The sequence below is a fragment of the Petaurus breviceps genome, unplaced genomic scaffold, assembly GCF_028583685.1.
Source record: "Petaurus breviceps papuanus isolate PSGF00001 unplaced genomic scaffold, PetGlider_PUasm1.0 90510, whole genome shotgun sequence".
In the NCBI taxonomy this organism is placed as follows: Eukaryota; Metazoa; Chordata; class Mammalia; order Diprotodontia; family Petauridae; genus Petaurus; species Petaurus breviceps.
The window spans coordinates 1,539,790-1,558,193 of record NW_027187267.1 but is presented as its reverse complement, the minus strand read 5'-3'; the positions used below and the strand labels follow the sequence as shown (position 1 = coordinate 1,558,193).

General features: G+C 40.4%; 2 protein-coding genes and 1 pseudogene across 2 annotated transcripts; all 3 read right to left on the bottom strand.

Moving 5' to 3' along the window:
- Positions 1-5,819: 5,819 nt before the first annotated feature.
- LOC138142003 (olfactory receptor 10K1-like) lies at positions 5,820-7,080 on the bottom strand. The gene has a single exon (XM_069062922.1). It carries the CDS (start codon positions 6,759-6,761, stop codon positions 5,820-5,822), a length of 942 nt encoding a protein of 313 aa, XP_068919023.1. The 5' UTR covers positions 6,762-7,080.
- A 5,171-nt stretch (positions 7,081-12,251) lies between these two features.
- On the bottom strand, positions 12,252-14,899 carry LOC138142002 (eukaryotic translation initiation factor 4B pseudogene; annotated as a pseudogene).
- A 458-nt stretch (positions 14,900-15,357) lies between these two features.
- LOC138141915 (olfactory receptor 10K1-like) lies at positions 15,358-16,323 on the bottom strand. Its single transcript, XM_069062808.1, has one exon. It carries the CDS (start codon positions 16,318-16,320, stop codon positions 15,358-15,360), a length of 963 nt encoding a protein of 320 aa, XP_068918909.1. The 5' UTR covers positions 16,321-16,323.
- Positions 16,324-18,404: the final 2,081 nt, after the last annotated feature.

Genomic DNA, 18,404 nt, shown 5'->3' with positions numbered 1-18,404 from the left:
GCCCATGTCATTTCTTTTGCTACAAATGTCTTTCCATATCTTATTCAATGGTTAAATTACTATGCATTTTATTTATGCCAAATCAAAAGCCACTTCCTCCATTATGCCATCTCTGATTCTTCCACACAGTAAAGGTCCTCTCTCTTTCCTCCCACCTCAGATTCTATACAGTGTTTTGTTTGTAGCTCTCTCATTAAAATGTGTGGGGGAAGCTAGGTGACAGTGGATAGAGTGTCAGACCTGGAGTCAAGAAAACCTGAGTTCAAATTCAGCCTCATATACTCACTAGCTGTGTGACCCTGGACAAGTCACTTAACCCTGTTTGCCGCATGTTTGTCTCATCTGTAAAATGAGCTGGAAAAGGAAGTGGCAAACCACTCTAGTTTTCCTTGCCAAGAAAACCCCATATGGGATCACAAAGACTTAAACATGATTGAGCAACAACCACATTAACGTATATAACATTCATATTCTGTCTTTTCTCCCTACTAGATTGTTACATCCATGAAAGAGAACTGTGTCTTCTCTAAACTTTGTTCTGCTAGCCACTTACATAGTATTCTCCACACTGCTTGTATTTAAATAATGTTTATGAATGAATGAATAATATCCCTCCTTTCTTCCAATCTTTCTGCTCTCCTTCTCATCCCTCTTTGTCTCCTTTCATCCTCATGTCATCAGCCTCTTATTTTCATATTCACCCTTCTCCTTTTCACCAAATGACTGTGAAAGTGCTGAGCACCACTCCATAGAGTCCTGCCTGGGTCATCTATGAAATAAATGAAACACCTATCAACCAAGACTCCTGTTTTCCTCGTATCAATATCCAAAAGGTCCTAATAAGAATTAAGATCTTTACTTATTAAATCAATGTCCTCTTCCCCCTTCCCACACGAGGAACTTCACATCTCCAAAGTATGATTCTTCCCTCCCTCATTAAATGCGAGTAGTACATCCAATAGCTGCTTCATGTCCTATGTCCCAATTACTTCTTTTTCTGCACGAGAAGTTCTGAAGTTTGATTTCCCACAGTCACATCTATTTGTCATCTGGTCATGGACCCCTGTCATATTCCAGTAGCTAGGGTGATACCTTGCATGTAATAGATACTTGATAAGTATTTGTTGAATTGGATTAATTTGAATGGAATAGCTATCAGTCCTAGGGCCTGACTGAAGGGGAATGAGTTTCTTTTAGCTCCTCCATTCCCCTGTCCCTATCTCTCTTACTTACACAGTGTCCCCATGCGTCTTCTTCCAAACTGCCTTGCCAATGAGCATTGTCAACAATCCTTTCTTTTTTCTTTGTCAGCTAAAGAACTAATACTCTGATCTGTAACTGTGTCATCAATAGCCCTGGGGATTCATTACCGCACTGGGTTTGACACAGGTCCTTCCTTTCCCCAATTAGTGAGTAGGCTCCAGTACAGACAATGTATCTCCAAGGCTCACTGGTCAAATAGGCAAAATAGAAAAATTTATTTAAGAGTCTTAATGACCTATTAGAGAGTCAGAGATTGCTGGGCACCATAGGTGAAGTGGACATGCCTGTGGCAATCCCTAATCAATCCCTGATCTCCTTTTCCCTTGAGTCCTTCCTCTTATTACTTACCATTACTAAGCATCTGGGTTAACCTGTGTCCCTTCATACCACCCCTCCAGTCTATGACCTTAGATAGAGGAGTGGGGAAGTTTTTGATGTCAAAAAGGGGTACATGAAAGATCAATTAACTGGTAGAAGTAAAATATGACATTCATTTATTCATTCACAGAATGTAAAAGCTGGGCCTCATAGTTCATCTAATCTACCTACACAAATATTTTTATATTAACAATAATAAATAGTCATCTGGTAGCCTCTGTATGAAGTCTTACAGTAAGGGAGAACTTGCAAGGCAGGTCATTGTAGATGTGAATATGTATAATCGTTTTAAAAAAAAGGTTTTCTTGACATCTATCATAAATCTGGACCTCTGTGGTTTCTATCACTACTCTTTCTGGCCTCAAAGACCAAGGTGGGGGGGGGGGGGACTAACCTATCATTCACATAGCAGCCTAACAAATATTTTAATAATTATTTTATTCCTTCTAAATCTTTTCTTCAATAAAAACATCCCCAGTTCCCTCAACCAATATAGGCATGCCATGTTCTCCAGTCATTTCACCATCCTAGCAACCCTCTTTGAGACATATTCCAGCTTGTCTATTTCAATGTGGCATTGTGAAAGAAGGGACAAAATGAATTGTGAATTAAACACCTTGTTAACTGTCCATACAAGTTAACTGTTGAGACTCTAAAGATGAACTTGTCCAATCTGACATTCTGGTAGAACTAAACCATTTTCAGTTGTTCCAGAAATGATGCTTCTGAATATAGGTGAAGTTCTCATTGATTTTTGTTGTTGTTGTTGTTTGGGGTTTTTTTGTTTTGGATTATTTTTTGCTGCCGTATCACACTATTGACTTATAGTCAACTTGAAGTACATTAAAACTCTCTGGTTTATTTTTGAGTTCCTGGATATATAACAATTTTTCAGTGTTGTTTGTTTTTTACCCCATTGATTTCTTCTCTTGCTTCTCTATTAAACAGTTTTGTCCCTCAATATCAAGAGTAAGCTACCAAAGCAAAGATACATACAAAGCTTTGGGAATAGATCATGGAGGAGAGCAAAAGCAACCTAGAATTCTGGCTAGACTTTCCTCAACCTCCAGGCTCTAAAGTTTATAGACCTTTAACTGTAGTGAGTAGGAAATTAAAGAGCTGATGGAAGAGAGAGGAAGAGGGAGGATAAATCAAAAAGGAGTGAGGAGGAGGCCAAAGAAGAAGAGAATGAATAAAACTTCCAGTGCACTCCAAGGTTATGAAGCTGTTTATCTAATGTCCCTTCTATTTGAGATTTTCCTCTTAGTATAAAGGGTACTATATGCACTATAGCAACTTCCACTTCTCACCTAGGCATATGGATACCTACTTATTCTCTTGGCTAGATTTCTCATTTCAACTTGCCCTCATACTGGTAGGTATGATTCTCAGAGTAGAACCAACATTATATAGCCACACTAAAAATCTCTCCATATTCTAGGATATCTAGGGATAATCCTGTGGAAGGGAAGTGCATTCTCTTTCCTCACCACTCTAGCTCTTGAGCTCCTACAGATATGTTTCCATTTATACAAGCAGTCATTCATGATAACAATTTTTTTGTACCTCAAATATAACCATTTACTTAAGAATAAAGAAAAAATAAATAATAGTATCAAAGGTACTAAAATATTAAAGCAATTGAATTAATAACACATACATCACAATCCACATATAAAACTTGTTTGCATTCTCCTATCAATGAACTTTCCCATCTGTGAGAAAAAGTGGGCACACACAGGAATCTAGCAAAAAGGCACATGAGTAGGGAAAACCCAAGTGTTCAGGGTAACTCAAACCTCTGAAGGCCATAAATTTTGATGTCCTATTTCTTTCTCAGGAACTGTCCATGAAAGTTCTTTGATGAATGTAGCTTCATTGTTGAACAGCTATTTTTATTGCTAAGCCGAGATGACACAAGCCATGCTTGCATCACCTTATTGAGCATGACATCTCAGACTAACTAGTAGATCTCCAAAGTAACTTCTTAAGTCTCTGTTACCAATCTTGTCTATAATCAACAAGACTTAACCATTAATAACAGTGGTAGTGTATATCACTTCTAAATTCAGACTTAGCTGAAGTTCTGAAATCTGTCCTTTTACCCCTTGCCTTCTTCTCTTTCAAGTTCCCAGTTTGGGGACCCTCTTTGCAAATGTTCCACCTTAGTTTATGATGAATAGCCAAATTCTCATCTTCTATCTAAAATCATATAAATTATGTTAGTCTCAAAATAATACATCATGCAACAGTTCTGATAACCACATTTCCCCAGTTTTCTATAGCTTGTCACCTTCATAACTCAACAACTATCTCAAAAGGGTAAATCTGAGAATAACTATTTCAGCAATTGTTTTTGTTAAAACTTGGAGCAAACAATTCAGCAACAAACTTTAAAGAGATAGCATACTCCCAGTTTTAAAGAGCCAAGAAAACTATTTAAAATTATATTAATAATAAGATGCACTAATATTTAACATTTGCATGTCTTTTTGATTTTACAGATTCCCAGAGTGACTCCTCACTACATGAGATAGTGTAAGGAGACTGGAAATTGATTTCTCAATATAAGAGGGGAGGCATTCCATTATGGTGAATAATGATTGCCTTCCCTTGGGAGAAGGGATATGGACTCTTCCACTAAGGAAAGACAAGAAGTTAGTTTTCTTTTCTGTTTTCACTTCTGTTTTTCAGGCAACTATCACCAGTTACTAATCATACTCTTGTGATGTTTTGATCCATCTGACCATTGAGTAACACAATCTCTTTACCACCTTTCCTCCCAAAGCTGTGAAAGCCAACTCAAATTCAATGGGAAAAAGTTACTAGGCTCTATGCTCTCACTAACTATTTTAGTACATTAATATTAATAATGACATTCTTCTTACACAGATGATGCCAGTGGCCTATAAGCAATAGGAATGTGTTTTCAGTTGTGCTTCCAAAAGTGAGGATGAACTCATGATTGAATTCCCATGCTTTCAACTTGTCTCCCTTAAAACCAAAGGATATATATTTGCACAATGACAAGAGAGAGATAAAAATGCAGTCTGTGGTCATGGAACAGGGCAACCAGGGATCATAGAGATTGGTGCCACCTATTCATCCCAGTGTCTTCTGTGCTGAGCAAAAACTTAAGTGGAGCCTAGATTGAGTAATGAAAGAATAGGAGAAGATGGAAAAATTTCTTCTAGAACATAAAAGCTTGAGATTTGTCATCCTTGTCAGGATTGTATTTTTGACATTGATGATCAGAAATATGATATCTAACATTTGAATTTTTTTTTAAGACTAGACATGTAGGGGCGGCCAGGTAGCACAGCGAGTAAGAGCACCGGCTCTAGTGTTGAGAAGACCTGGAGATCGAATCCTGGGCTCAGACACTTAGCACCCACCCAGAAACACCTGCCCATGTAACCTTGAGCAAGTTACTTAACCCCAATTGCTTAGGGGTGGCCAGGTGGCTCAGCTAGTAAGAGCACTGGCTCCAGTGTCGGGATGACCTGGATCAAATCCGGGCTCAGATACGCAGCACCACACCCAGAAATAACTGGCCGTGTAACCTGAGCAAGTTACTTAACCCCAATTGCTTTAAAAAATTTAAAAAAAAAAAGACTAGACATGTAAATTTCAATGTTGTAAGGTACTTCCAGTGAAGAACTCCATCTATTGATACAGATCAGCACCTCCTCTGAAACTGACAACCTTAGAGTGTTTCCTGGGGAACTGAAGAGACATATGACTTATCTGTGCTCACATAGCTAGCTCACACAATGCATCAGAGTTAGGTTGTTAACTCAAGTCTTCTTGACTCTGTGACTGCTTCTCTATCCATTATGCCATGATAGATGCCTTTAAGAATTTACAAAAAATAATCCTTTATGTAGAGCATAATTTTAGATCCTTCCAACAAACCTGTGAGGTACTAAAAATATTATCATCTGAATGTTCACAAATATAACATATGAGGCCTTTGGATATGAAGATAGCTTTGGAAATCAAGGCTCAAAGAGAGTGAGGGTTTTCCCCATATGACTTTTATGCAAAGTATGATGCAAATTCCATTCTCTCTTGATTTTAAATCTCAAACTCTTTTCCTCCTGAAATTAACCAATCTTTCTCCACCACAACTAGAAAGCCTGAATGAGAGACAAAAACGAAATAGAAGAACTTGTTCTTTAATGTTTGGAACACAAATTCTGACCCATTGCCCTCCACAGAGCTGCCTTGAACTCCTTATTTCTCAGACTATAAATCATGGGATTGAATAATGGGGTTAGAATGGTATAGGACACAGATATCAGGGCATCTTGGCTTGAGGTATAGTTGGTCTTGGGCCTCAAATAGATGAAGGAGGCACAGCCATAGTGGACAGTGACTACAATAAGATGAGAGGCACAGGTGGAGAAGGCCTTGTACCTCCCCACAGTGGAGGGGATCTTTAGTATGGCAGAGATTATACGGATATAGGAGGTCAGAATCAACAGTAAAGGGATGACCAGTACAAATACACCCAGCATGAAGATGACCATCTGACTAAGGCGAGTATGGTGGGAAGCCAGCTTGAGGACAGGGGAAATGTCACAGAAGAAGTGATGGAGCTGGTTGGAAGAATGGAAGGGCAAGTGAAATACAAGGGATGTTGTAACCAAGGCAACTGTGAAGCCACAGGCACAGGCTGCAGCTACCAGTCCCAGACACATTCCATGGCCCATCAGCACTGTGTAACGAAGAGGATTGCAGATGGCCACATAACGGTCATAGCCCATGGCTGCCAGCAGAAAGGAATGAGAACAGCCGAGGAAGAGGAAGGTAAGCATCTGAATAGCACAACCCACAAAAGAAATAGTTTTCTTCTGGGACAGCAAGTCCACTAGCATCTTGGGCACTATGATAAAAGTGTAACATGTCTCAAATGAGGACAGAATTCCAAGGAAGAAGTACATGGGAGTATGAAGGGCTCGCTCTAGCAGGATGGTGGACAGGATCACAGCATTGGTGCCTAGAGTAAACAGGTAGAGGAGAAGGAAAACTGCAAACAGTAACTGCTGAAATTCAGCCAGGGCTGAGAAGCCAAGGAAGACAAATTCACTCACATTTGTCTCATTGCTCCTCTCCATAGAGAAAGAGTACTTAGAAGATTCAGGAAGAGGGTTAGAGGCAAGAGAATAGGAAGAAGATCAGAAAGGGCATTGAAGTATGGGGCTATGGGTAAAGGTGACAGATGTTCCCAGGTGTTTGATTCTAACTCCTGCATTCCTCCTCTGGAGTCTGAAAACAAAGATAATGATCGTACAAGCAGAGTATAAAATCAAGTCATTGACAATCAGAAGATTTTATCTGGTAATTTCCTCTCAAGGCTGGAATTCAACTGGTTGATTTTTGTAATGTGACCATTCTCTTCATCAGATCCTGAAAGTAAAAGGGGTTTTGGTTTAGTAAAGGAGATCTTCAACACCTCTACATGGGCTAATAACCTTCATAACCAGGCTATTGAGAATAAACAAGAATACTGTCCTAAACTCCATTGCCCTATTCAAGAGCAGGTAAGTATAGCTATCCTCAGAAATGTTCTCATAAAAGGTTCCTCTAGGAGTTTGGGGATGAGGGGGGGTCAGGCAAAGAGGGAGGCATCTGTATTCCTCTTTAAGATTTGCACAAAGAAGGAAAACAGCTCTGATAACATTAACCAAAAATATCCACAGCCTTTATGGTGCAGTAGGAGGAGTCTGGACACATAGACCAGGAGTCCTAGCAGTGCTTTGGATATCACTTGATTTCTTTAGCGTATAGTGTCTTCCTCTGTAAAATGAATGTCTTCAACTCACCTTGGGGAGCAGGGAGCTCCCAGCCATTGCAGGTTTTCAAGCAGAGGCTGAATAACCACCCTGAAAAACATGGACAATTGGGCAGTGGAATATCAGGATTCTTTCTGGATCTAACAATCTGTGAACTGCAAGTTCTAAATGGACCATAGACTAAGAGAACTTGGGGATATCACCCTCAGTTCTGGCACTTTTCATTCCCCAAACCCCCTTTCTGAATTTTCCATAATTTCTGCTTAGATGGTGAAGAAGGAAGGAAGGAAGGAAGGAAGGAAGGAAGGAAGGAAGGAAGGAAGAAAAAGAAGTGAGGAAAGGAGGGAGTCAACCTGGTTGCTGGAAATATCTAGATGCAGCCTCAAATGATAAGGAAGATTTTTCCCCTATTTGGGGACTCTTAGAAGGAAATTTCTTAAGCAAATCTGTTACTTCTTCCTAAACTATGAAGTTTCCTTGCTAAAATGTAGCCATTACTCTAATGAAAAAGTGGGTAAAGTATTTACAAGGCAGAGGCAAGCAGAGACTGGGCGAATATTTGGTAGATTTAGGTTGTCTAAAGGGACAATCTAGCTAACTGAAAGAGGAAAAAATCCAGTCATGAGAAAGAACAGGTTTGTCTACAAACTGATATCCAATGAATAAATTAGATCCTCATCTGAATCATCCTTCATTTGGGATAGTGTTAAATAACCCCCATCTCCACACAAACAACCCCCACCAAGCTCTTCCTTTACCTGAGAGTCACAGTCCTCATTTGAAAGAGGTAGTTCTTCTCTTACACTGCTTACACTAGTAGAATTCTGGCCACCATGCTGCCTCAACACAATCCAAGGTCTTGTCCTCTCTGTCCAGCTTTCCCAGCATTTTTCTCCTTACTGCTCTGAAACAGTCAGTGATGTGTTCAGAAGTGTCTCTTTGGTAAACAGGATCAATTCCAAAAAATAAACATAAAGAGATGAACAAAGAACAGAGGGAACTTTCCTCTGTTTGTGAGAAGAAATGCAACAGGTCTGGGGCCTTTGACTCCAAACAACCTCAATGTAACCAGTCTCTTCCTTCCATGAGGTTCCTCAGTCACTAGCCATGGACAAGAGTCTTGGCAGTTACATTGACCAAACATTTATTGTTGGTGGTGTTTATTAGTCTCCTGGCACTGGAGTTGCTGCTGTGGAGAGGTTTCACAGGGGGTAATTAGCAGTCAAGTTTCTCATGAAAAATAGTCACCAACTGTTCATAAGTGGGCTCAGTCCTGAGCACCTGGGGAGCAGGGGCCATGAACATCAACATCAATGGAAGGAAAAATCTAAGGGAAGGCCCTAGAGATGCATAGGCACTAACTATTGCAGTGCATCTTAAGATGGGGTCCTTACCTTGTCTCTACCACTATTGACTTTGGACAAGTCACATAGATCTCTGAGCTTAATTTTCCTCCCCTGTAAAATCTGGTTATTATTGCCTACCCCTAAGCTTCAGAGTTCTTATGAAGATGGAGGGGTTATATAGACTTAGAGCTGAAAGGGACCTTAACATTTGGTAGATTTGGATTAGATAAAGTATTTATTAAGCATTTACTATGTGTCAGGCTCTGGGATAAACTCAGGGAATACAAATATAAGCCGAAAGACAATCTCTACCCTCAAGAAACTTACATTTTATTTGAGTTAGTCTATTTTTTAAGATATTATTTTCTTCAGTGTATTTTTGGGTCTCCTTTAGTAAGCCATTGACTCACTTTTCATGATTTTCTTGCATCATTCTCATTTCTATTCCCAATTTTTCCTCCACTTCTTTTACTTGATTTTCAAAATCCTTCTTGAGCTCCTCCATGGCCTGTAATTGACTCATATTTTTCTTGGAGGCTTTTGATGCAGAAGTTATGACTTTGCTGTCTTTCTCCCACTCCATGCCTTGATCCTTTTTGTCCCCCCCCCCCGCAAAAAAAGGATTCTGTGGTCTACCTGTGCTTCTGTTGCTTGCTCATATTGCCAGCCAATTACTTGACTTTTGAGCTCTTTGCCACAGTAGAACTCTGCTTCCAGAATGGAGAGAGCTTTGTCCCAAATTGTTGGGGTTTTCTCAGCTGCCAGAACCATTAGGAGGGTTCCCTGTCTACAACCCCCACAAGCTCCAGCTCACTAGTCACACACCCCAGGACCACCACCCCAGGACCACTACCCAAGATCAATCCAGATCCAAGTAGGTTAAAGCAAAAGAGATTACCTCTGAATGGTCACTTGGTCCCCCTGCAAGCTGCAAGCCAGGAGCTCTGGAAGCAGCCACACAGCAGAGGCTGCACAGCTGCTGCACCTCTGCCACTTCCCACCCTGGGGGCAGGGGTCAGACTGCACTCTTCAGTCCTCCCCTGTTCCAACAGAGTTCCACACTGTCATTTTGGTTTGTCTTTGGAATTTATAGGTTGAGAAGTCTGGAAATTGCCACAGCTACTAATGATTCACTCTCCTGAAGTCTCTTCTGGCTGCTACTGGTCAGGGCTGCCCTGGGGCAAGAACCACGAGTCTCATGCTGGACTGCACTGGGCTCTCAGCTCATTGAGATAGACCCTTCCTTTCCACTTGCCAGGCTTCCTTCAGCAGGAGATTTGTTTCTCTCTGTCACTTTGTGGGTTCTGAAGTGGGTTCTGTGGGCTCTAAAGTTTGTTTAGAGTCGTTTTTTATATATATCGGAAGTGATTGGAGTGGGAACCCATGCCAAGTTTGTGCTTCTACTCTGTCATCTTGGCTCCACCCCTAAAGTGAGGATCAAGAAACTTAGATTCTAATGAAGAAGACAGCACATAAGAGGGAGCTGAAAAGCAGGGAGGCAATCATGATGCATGTAGTCTGTAGAGTCAGGAATTGCCCTGGTTAGAGATAAGCATGGATAACAGGGGGTCTTCTTCAAACAGAGGGACAGAGGAGGAAGGAACTCACCATATACAAGAAGCAGAAGTTGAAAGGCTAGGGTGTGCCTCCAATGTAAGAAGGCCATTGGGACAGAAGTTGAAAAGTAGGTGAGAGAGCCAGGAGCTGATCTTAGAGAATAGTTACCTAATCTAACCCAATCCCATCAATTTATAGATTAGGAAACCAAAGCCCACAGAGGTTGGTGGTTGTTGTCCTTTGAAGAGGACCAAAATGGCATTACTTTGTTGGGGTCAAGGTACTCTGTGTCCTACTGTGGTTGACCAGACAAATGCAAGCATGGAAAGGCTCTACCACAGGTCAAGCACTGCATATGAACATTTGGAGTGGAGAAGTCCCTAAATTTGCACGTCTCACGTTTCCTTTGAGCTACTGCAATTCTGTTTTGCTCATAGAGCACAGGATTTTCTTTGATGTAGGCATGCCATGCTGGGCAGTTCTGTGTAAGTATCTTTCATAGTTCATAATCCATTTCAAAGTTCTTCAGAGAAACCTTCAGAGTGTCCTTGTAACACTTCTTACCTCCATGTAAGAACTTGCCTTGTGAGAGTTCACTGTAAAATAGTCTTTTAGGCAAATATATGTTTGGCATTAGAACAACATGACCAGCCCTTCAGGAATAGTGGTTTCTCCAGTAGAGTTGAATGCTTGGCAGTTCAGTTCAAGGGAGGACTATAGTATCTGGTACCTTATCCTGCCAGGTGATCCTCAGAAACTTCCTAAGACAATTCAAATGGAAGGGTTTCCATTTCCTGGCATGTTGCTGGTATACTGTCCAGATTTCACAGAGGCCAAGGACTTGCCCAAGGCCATACAGGTAGAAGTGGGCAGAGTTGGGATTTGGAGGAGGTCTTCAGATGCCAGATCTAGGCCTCTTTCTATTGCATCACACTGCTGTCTTACATCAAGTGAGAACAAACTTTTATACTGTAAAGGATTTATGAGCTGTGATCTCATCCATGTTGGTGCTTCCTGCAGTGAGGAAAACAACAGCTTCTCCATACTTTCTCATCTTGCACAATTCTTGTCCATGCTTTCCCACAAATTCTCCATAAAGGATCAACCCAGTGTTCTGGAGACCTTCCTTTAGATCAGAGGATCTTAACTCTCTTTGTGTCATGGATCTCTTTGGTCAAGTGTGTGCTGATGAATATTTAATAACCAGCTCCCTGAGGAGAAAAAAGTATGCTCTACATACTCTTAAGTTTGATCTGGATTGTTAACATTTCTTTGTCTCTTGAACATAGAAAATCAAAAACAATTAATAAAATCCTGATTTTTAGTATTTGCTCTTTCCTGGGGGACAAATGCTAACCCTGAAAATGTAATAATTTGCTTTTATGAACTGGTTCAAGCCTATTCCTGCTCTTGGAAGTCTGGTGAAACCCAGGGACCCCTTCTCAGAAGAATGTTTTCAAACAACTGAAAGAAATGCTAAGACTCAGTTAGAGGTTAGCAAAAATAAAGATGTAATTTGAAATCTATCCAAAGACTCCTTAGAGGGCTATGATTCCTGGTTAACAGCCCATGCTTTTCATCTTTTTACATTCTGTGGATATCAGTGGATAATTTGGCCATCTATTTTTTAATCAATTATTCTTATCACATGACTGAACCACTTCATTTTCCTCTCAATCACTTCCTTGTTTATATCTCATATTTCACTCCTTTTTGCACAACATGGCCAGATACTAGGTACTGGCCTGGCCATGTAGTAGGTACAGCCTAGTAACTGCCAAGCATTCAAATTCTACTGTAGAAACTGCTATTACCGATGGGCTGACCATGCTGTTCAAAAGGTGTAACTGATTTTTTTTAATTTTGTTTTTTTTTCTCCTGGGAGATGATGAGTTTTATTTTTTTCTTATCAGGATTGAGGTTTTATTTGATCTTGAATGTTGTAGGTTGGCAAGCTATGAGGTGAAAGCACAAGATGTGGAGTTTTATTTGGTATATAGTCTTCACCCTTATTTTCATCTTCACCATCAACAGAGAGAGCTGCATACTTGCTTGCAGAACTGAATTTAAATGCCAAATTTTCTTCAGGTTTCTTTGGCTCAGATGAAGGTCTCGAGTCCTGATTTTTTTCTGCCACATCTCCTATCAGATTCCTTCCAATGGCCTTTGATTGGAGTTCCCACTTTGGCCTTTCAGCACACTCACTCCATTTACTTCATTCTCATCTTTCCTTGAAATGTTAGCTGGTCTTTCATTGGACTGCTGAGCTATTACTCCACCACTTGTGGGAGACTGTTGCTCTGAAGAATCTGAGGTCTGAGATCAAACAGGAGTATTGGAGCTTCATTTCACCCAAGAATTTTCCTTTAGTGGGGGTGCAGGCATCACCTTTAAGGGAAACTGATCTGATTTAGAAGACTTGGAAGTTGGAGACTGAGTCCTCTTCCTTGCTGAATGTTTCATTTTCTAGGGGTTTCTTACTTTCCCTCCTTCATGTGTTTCTGCCAGATGGAGCTCTATTCTAGTCTATGAACACTCGCTTCCTGTCCTTGGCCATTCCTTAGTTTCCCCACTTTGCCAACTTGAGTGTCTCCTGGGGGTTCTTTCTAGTTTCGGTTCCTCCAACTGCTGCTGCAGTTTCTCTTGCTCTTTTTGTAATCATTCCATAGAAGCTTCTCCAGAGATAGAGGCAGCTCAGCCAAACTGTGAGATACTAACTGATGAATCTTCATCCTTGGTGCACTCCAGGACTTCAGATTCAATTTGAGTCTCAGTGGGGAGTGGTAGGGGGGGAGGAACCCTCTGTCTTCATGCCTAAAATCATGCCATCTGTAATAATCTGAGTTCCATGACCAATTATCTCATCTATTATGTCTGTCTTCATAGTGATCATCTTCTCTGTAATCATCATCTTGCCAGTACCCACTATCAAATGCTCTTCTGCCACTGCCTATCCTAGAATCAAAGCCTCTCTCATAGTCTCTGCTGCCCCTGTCATCATATCAGTCCCAGGCCTCCATGTAGGTCTATGCCCTGTTATGAACCATCATGGTACTGGTCTGAATCATAATGATCATGATACTTGTCTCCAAAGCTATCATCACCCCTTCCAGGAGAGTAGTCATTAAAGCTGTCTGCTGCAGGGCAAGTCCTCCAGTCTCTTGGTTTTGTCACAATCTTGATTTCAATCCCAATCAGCACCAAAGGAATGAGCATATTGGTCTTTATCTGGTGCTTGATCAGCAACATCTCCTCATATTCTTCTGTTGCCTATAGACTCTTCATTCAAGCTCAAAGCACTGAGCAGTGAATCTAAGGCCTCAAACTCAGCATAACCAAAACCTTTCAACCTTTCTAGAGTGTTGGGTTTTTGTGGTAAATGTACTGCACTGATATTCAATCCCCTAAAGAATTCCTTGATGAAATCCTCTTATCACATCATAGGGCAGGTTCCCTAGAAAAGCAGTGTAGGGTGAACACTTGAAAAGGGCTCTGGTCAATATTGGCTTCCTGAGCAGCCCATGGAGCAGTGGGCAGGATGGAATGACCAATTGGAGGTTCTCTGTACATTTCATTGTCATTACTGTGCTAAGTGGTAGAAGCATCTCCTTCCAGACTGTCATATTTATGAACCCAGCTAATGACTTTGGACATAAAAGTACTTCTTCTACCACCAGTGTCACCATCCTCAGCAAAGAAGTCTGTCAAGGTGAGGGTCTTCCCCTAACCTTCCTCTTGTTAGATAAAGCTTCCATATTGGAAAGAACCCAAAAATATATAGGCTTGCATGAAATAATGAAGAGTAAAATAAGAAGAACCAAGAGAACATTGTATACAGTAACAAAAAATATTGTTTTAAGAACAACTTTGAGGAAATAAAACATTTTGACTATTATGATACCTAAATTAACTACAAAGGACATAGGAAGAAGCTATCTGCATCCAGAGAAAGAAATAATAAATAGAAGTATGTATAGATTATTTTACATATTTATGTCTAATGGTAGCCATTGGATATAGGAAGAAGAGGGGGAAAAAAAGAAATTTACATGATAATTTTATTATATATTTAAAAGTAACAGCAAGTTGTAAATAACAGATTTGCAGTTTCATGTGCAATTGTCTTATTTTGTTTACTATGTTATGAAAATGCTTGTTTTATTCCATAAATTAAAAATAAATAATTTTAGTGTAAAATTTATGCAAATGCAAAGTATTGGTATTAATCATGAAGGAAAGGAAATTCCTTGCCAAAATGTTTTTAAAGGCTAGTTTACACTAAGATATTATCAAAATAATCCCACTTCCACAAAATGGTCCCAACTGATCCAGAATAAACTAGGTAATTGTGCCCATTCCTGAATCCACACTCAAAACTGACTCCTCCAGACAGTCCAGAACACAGAGGTGATAAAATAAGCAAAGTTAGCATAATAGAAATGAATGAGAACTGGACTAGGAATCAGGAAACCTGAACTGGATTTCTAAATTGTCCATTAACCAGTTTTGTGACTTAGGGTAACTTACTTCGCCTGTCTGGGACCTTGGTTTTCTCATCTGCAAATTGAGAGAGGTTGACCACAATACCTCTAAGTGTCCCTTCCAGCTCTTCATATAACAATCTCCAAATCTATGGATACTGGATAGAACCCTTGATTGTATAGAGGCACAGGTTAGGAAGGGATATGGGGACCATCACTGCATGGGAAGAAATTCCCAACTTCTGCCCCAATGAAATAGTTGAGTGTGAGCTATAAAAGAGTAAGAACTGAGACTCTACAGTGCTAAACTAAGGGAGGGAGATTAAGAAATTAGTGTTATGGTTTGTTCATTTCATGTTGTCCAAAGGACAAAATTCATCTCTAAACTGATTTCATCCTCACACCTAAAGAGAGCCTGTTGCTCAGAGTATTTTTTCTTTCCATTCATCTAGCAATGGCTCATTGAGACAGTCCAATGAGTTCAGTTTGTTTTCTTTGATGACTGGTCTTCCAATGATAGGACTGGCAAGAGAATTAAGAAAGGAGTGTGCTCCCAGCAATTTTAGGACACAAGTTTTGCCCCATTGCTCGCCAAAGAGCTGCTTTGAATTCTTTATTTCTCAAACTGTAAATCATAGGATTAAACAATGGAGTTAGAATTGTATAGGACACAGATATCAGAGCATCTTGGCTTGAAGTGTAATTGGTCTTGGGTCTCAAATAGATAAAGGAGGCACAGCCATAGTGGACAGTGACAACGATAAGATGAGATGCGCAGGTGGAGAAGGCTTTATACCTGCCCACAGTGGAGGGAATCTTTAGGATGGCAGAGATAATATGGATATAGGAAACCAGGATTAAAAGCAGAGGAATGACTAGGACCAAGACACTAAGCATGAAGATGATCATCTGACTGAGGCTGGTATGGTGCGAGGCCAGCTTTAGAACAGGGGAGATGTCACAGAAGAAGTGATGGAGCTGGTTGGAGGAGTGGAAGGGCAAGTGAAACACCAGAGTGGTGATGATCAAGGCAACAGTAAATCCACAGGCACAGGCTGCAGCCACTAGTCCTAGACATGTCCCATGACTCATCAGCACTGTGTAGCGGAGAGGGTTGCAGATGGCCACATAGCAGTCATAGCCCATGGCTGCCAGCAGGAAAGAGTGAGAACAGCCAAGGAAGAGGAAGGTGAGCATCTGGACAACACAACCCAAAAAGGAAATGGTCTTCTTCTGGGACAGCAAATCTGCCAGCATCTTGGGCACAATGACAAAGGTGTAGCAGGTCTCAAAACAAGACAGTATTCCAAGGAAGAAATACATGGGAGTATGAAGGGCTCGCTCCAGCAAGATGGTGGACAGGATCACAGCGTTGGTGCCCAGGGTGAACAAGTAGAGGAGAAGGAACAACACAAAGAGCAGCAGCTGAAATTCAGCCAGGGCCGAGAAACCGAGAAAGACAAATTCACTCACAGCTGTCCCATTGGTCTTCTCCATAGAGGAAAGAGCTTCAGTGAGTAAAGGAAAAGCAGGCCATCCAGAGGCTAGAGACTTCAACCCAAAATACTCAGCTTCTTTTCCCCTCTGTAATATCTCTGTTGGTGAAACTAGAAAAGAGCCCAAAGATGAAAATTCCTTCTCACTAGCTGTCTAACCTTCACTATATGTTTCCTCGCCTTCTCATTTAGCTCATTTCTTATTCCTCTGGCTGTTTAATTCTTTCTCACTTGCCTTAGCCTCCTCCTAGATGAAATTCCTCCTCTCGGGGCCCTGGTCTTTTAGTTCCACCACTCCTGCCCTCTACCCAGTCGTCTTTCTCCCTTCTTGTATCATAATCTTCAAGCTTCAACAACTACTCCTCAGCTCTTTTTATATGTCCACCACCTTCATTCTTTCCTTATACATCCTACTTACTATTCTTACCTCATCCTTAATCCCACAATCATTTGTTCATCCAAATGTCTCATTATAGGATTGAGGTGATGTGGAATTGTCAAAACCTATGGCAGCAGAACATAATATCTGTCACATGCTTTGCATACAGGCCTACTGACACTATTTCATTTATCTGACTCAGCAGTTGGTTAGTCACTGAGAGGCTAGCCCACCATCTGGCTAACAACTTGGTTAGGAGCCACTTAAACTTATGCAACTATCCACTGAGGTTGAGAAGGGCTGCAATCCAAATCAGTGAAAGGAGAACCCATACCAGCAAAATCATAGAATTGTAGATTTAGAGTTGTAAGAGACCATAGATACCATATAGTCCAATTTACCTAATTGTACAGATAAGGAAACAGAAGTCTACTGAAGTTAAGTTTCTTGCCTATATAACAAAGTCCAAGAGACATCAAAGACAAGACTTGAACCCAGATCCTCTGACTCAAAAGTTTGTACTCTTTTCATTGTACTATGCTATTTCTTAATGAATTCTTGAAGTAGTTTGTTATTTTATTTTCAGCTAGGCTCCATTGTGTCTTACACTTTTCTTACATAAGATGTCTTATGCTTATCATATCATTACCTTGCTCAACAAACCCCAGTGGCTCCCTATTACCACCAGATTCAATATGAAATATTTTGTTTAACATCTAAAGCTCTTCCTATCTGCTCAATCTTCTTTCACTTTACTGAACTGGCACTCATCTTCAAACTCTATGCCTTTGTACTTGCTGTCTTCTCATGACTGGAAAATTTTGACTCGTCCTGATATTCTTGACTTCCCTAACTTCCTTCAAGATTCAGTTCCAAGCACATCTCCTTCCCATTGAGAGTCTGTGTGTGTATGCATGTGTGTGTGTATGATCAGTCATTTTAATCATGTCCAACTCTTCATGATCCCATTTGGGCTTTTCTTGGCAAAGATACTGAAATGTATTGCCATATGTTTCTGTAAGAGTACCAAGCATAGATTCAAAAGATCAAATTCTGCCTCAGATATTTGCCATGTCTACCTGAATACTTTAGCTAGCTTTTGTAAGCCTCCATTTCCTTATCTGAAAAAGGGAAATAAAACTCTAATGCTTATCACAGAGTTATGGTGAGAAAAAATATATTATAAACCTTGCAAATCTCTGTAAATGTGAGGTATTTTATTTACCAAGAGATATGCTGATTCCAATTTAATGTAAATAGGCAGAAATAATGCAAATAATGTGACTAATTCAGGGGGATTCATTATTCACAGTAATTGTGACCTAGCTATATATCTTCTACATATAGAGCAAGGATATTATAAAGCCTTTTCTGGGGATCTCTGGAAAATGATGTAGGAATATCCCATCATTTTCCTTCTGTTTTTCTGGAATATTATTCTTTGTTTGATGGTGTTTGCTCCTCTCCCTGTGATTCCTTGAAAATCTGTAAAATAATGTATAACACATTATGACTCTCTGAAGAACACAAAAAACAGACACATTCATTGCACAAAGTCACTAACTGGTGGATAGAGAGAAAAGTCACACAAGTCAAATTATCTTCAGGCCAATCCATCAAGCAGGAACTACATCCAGAGAGAGAGAGAGAGAGAGAGACAGAGAGAGAGAGAGAGAGAGAGAAAGAGAGAGAGAGAGAGAGAGAGA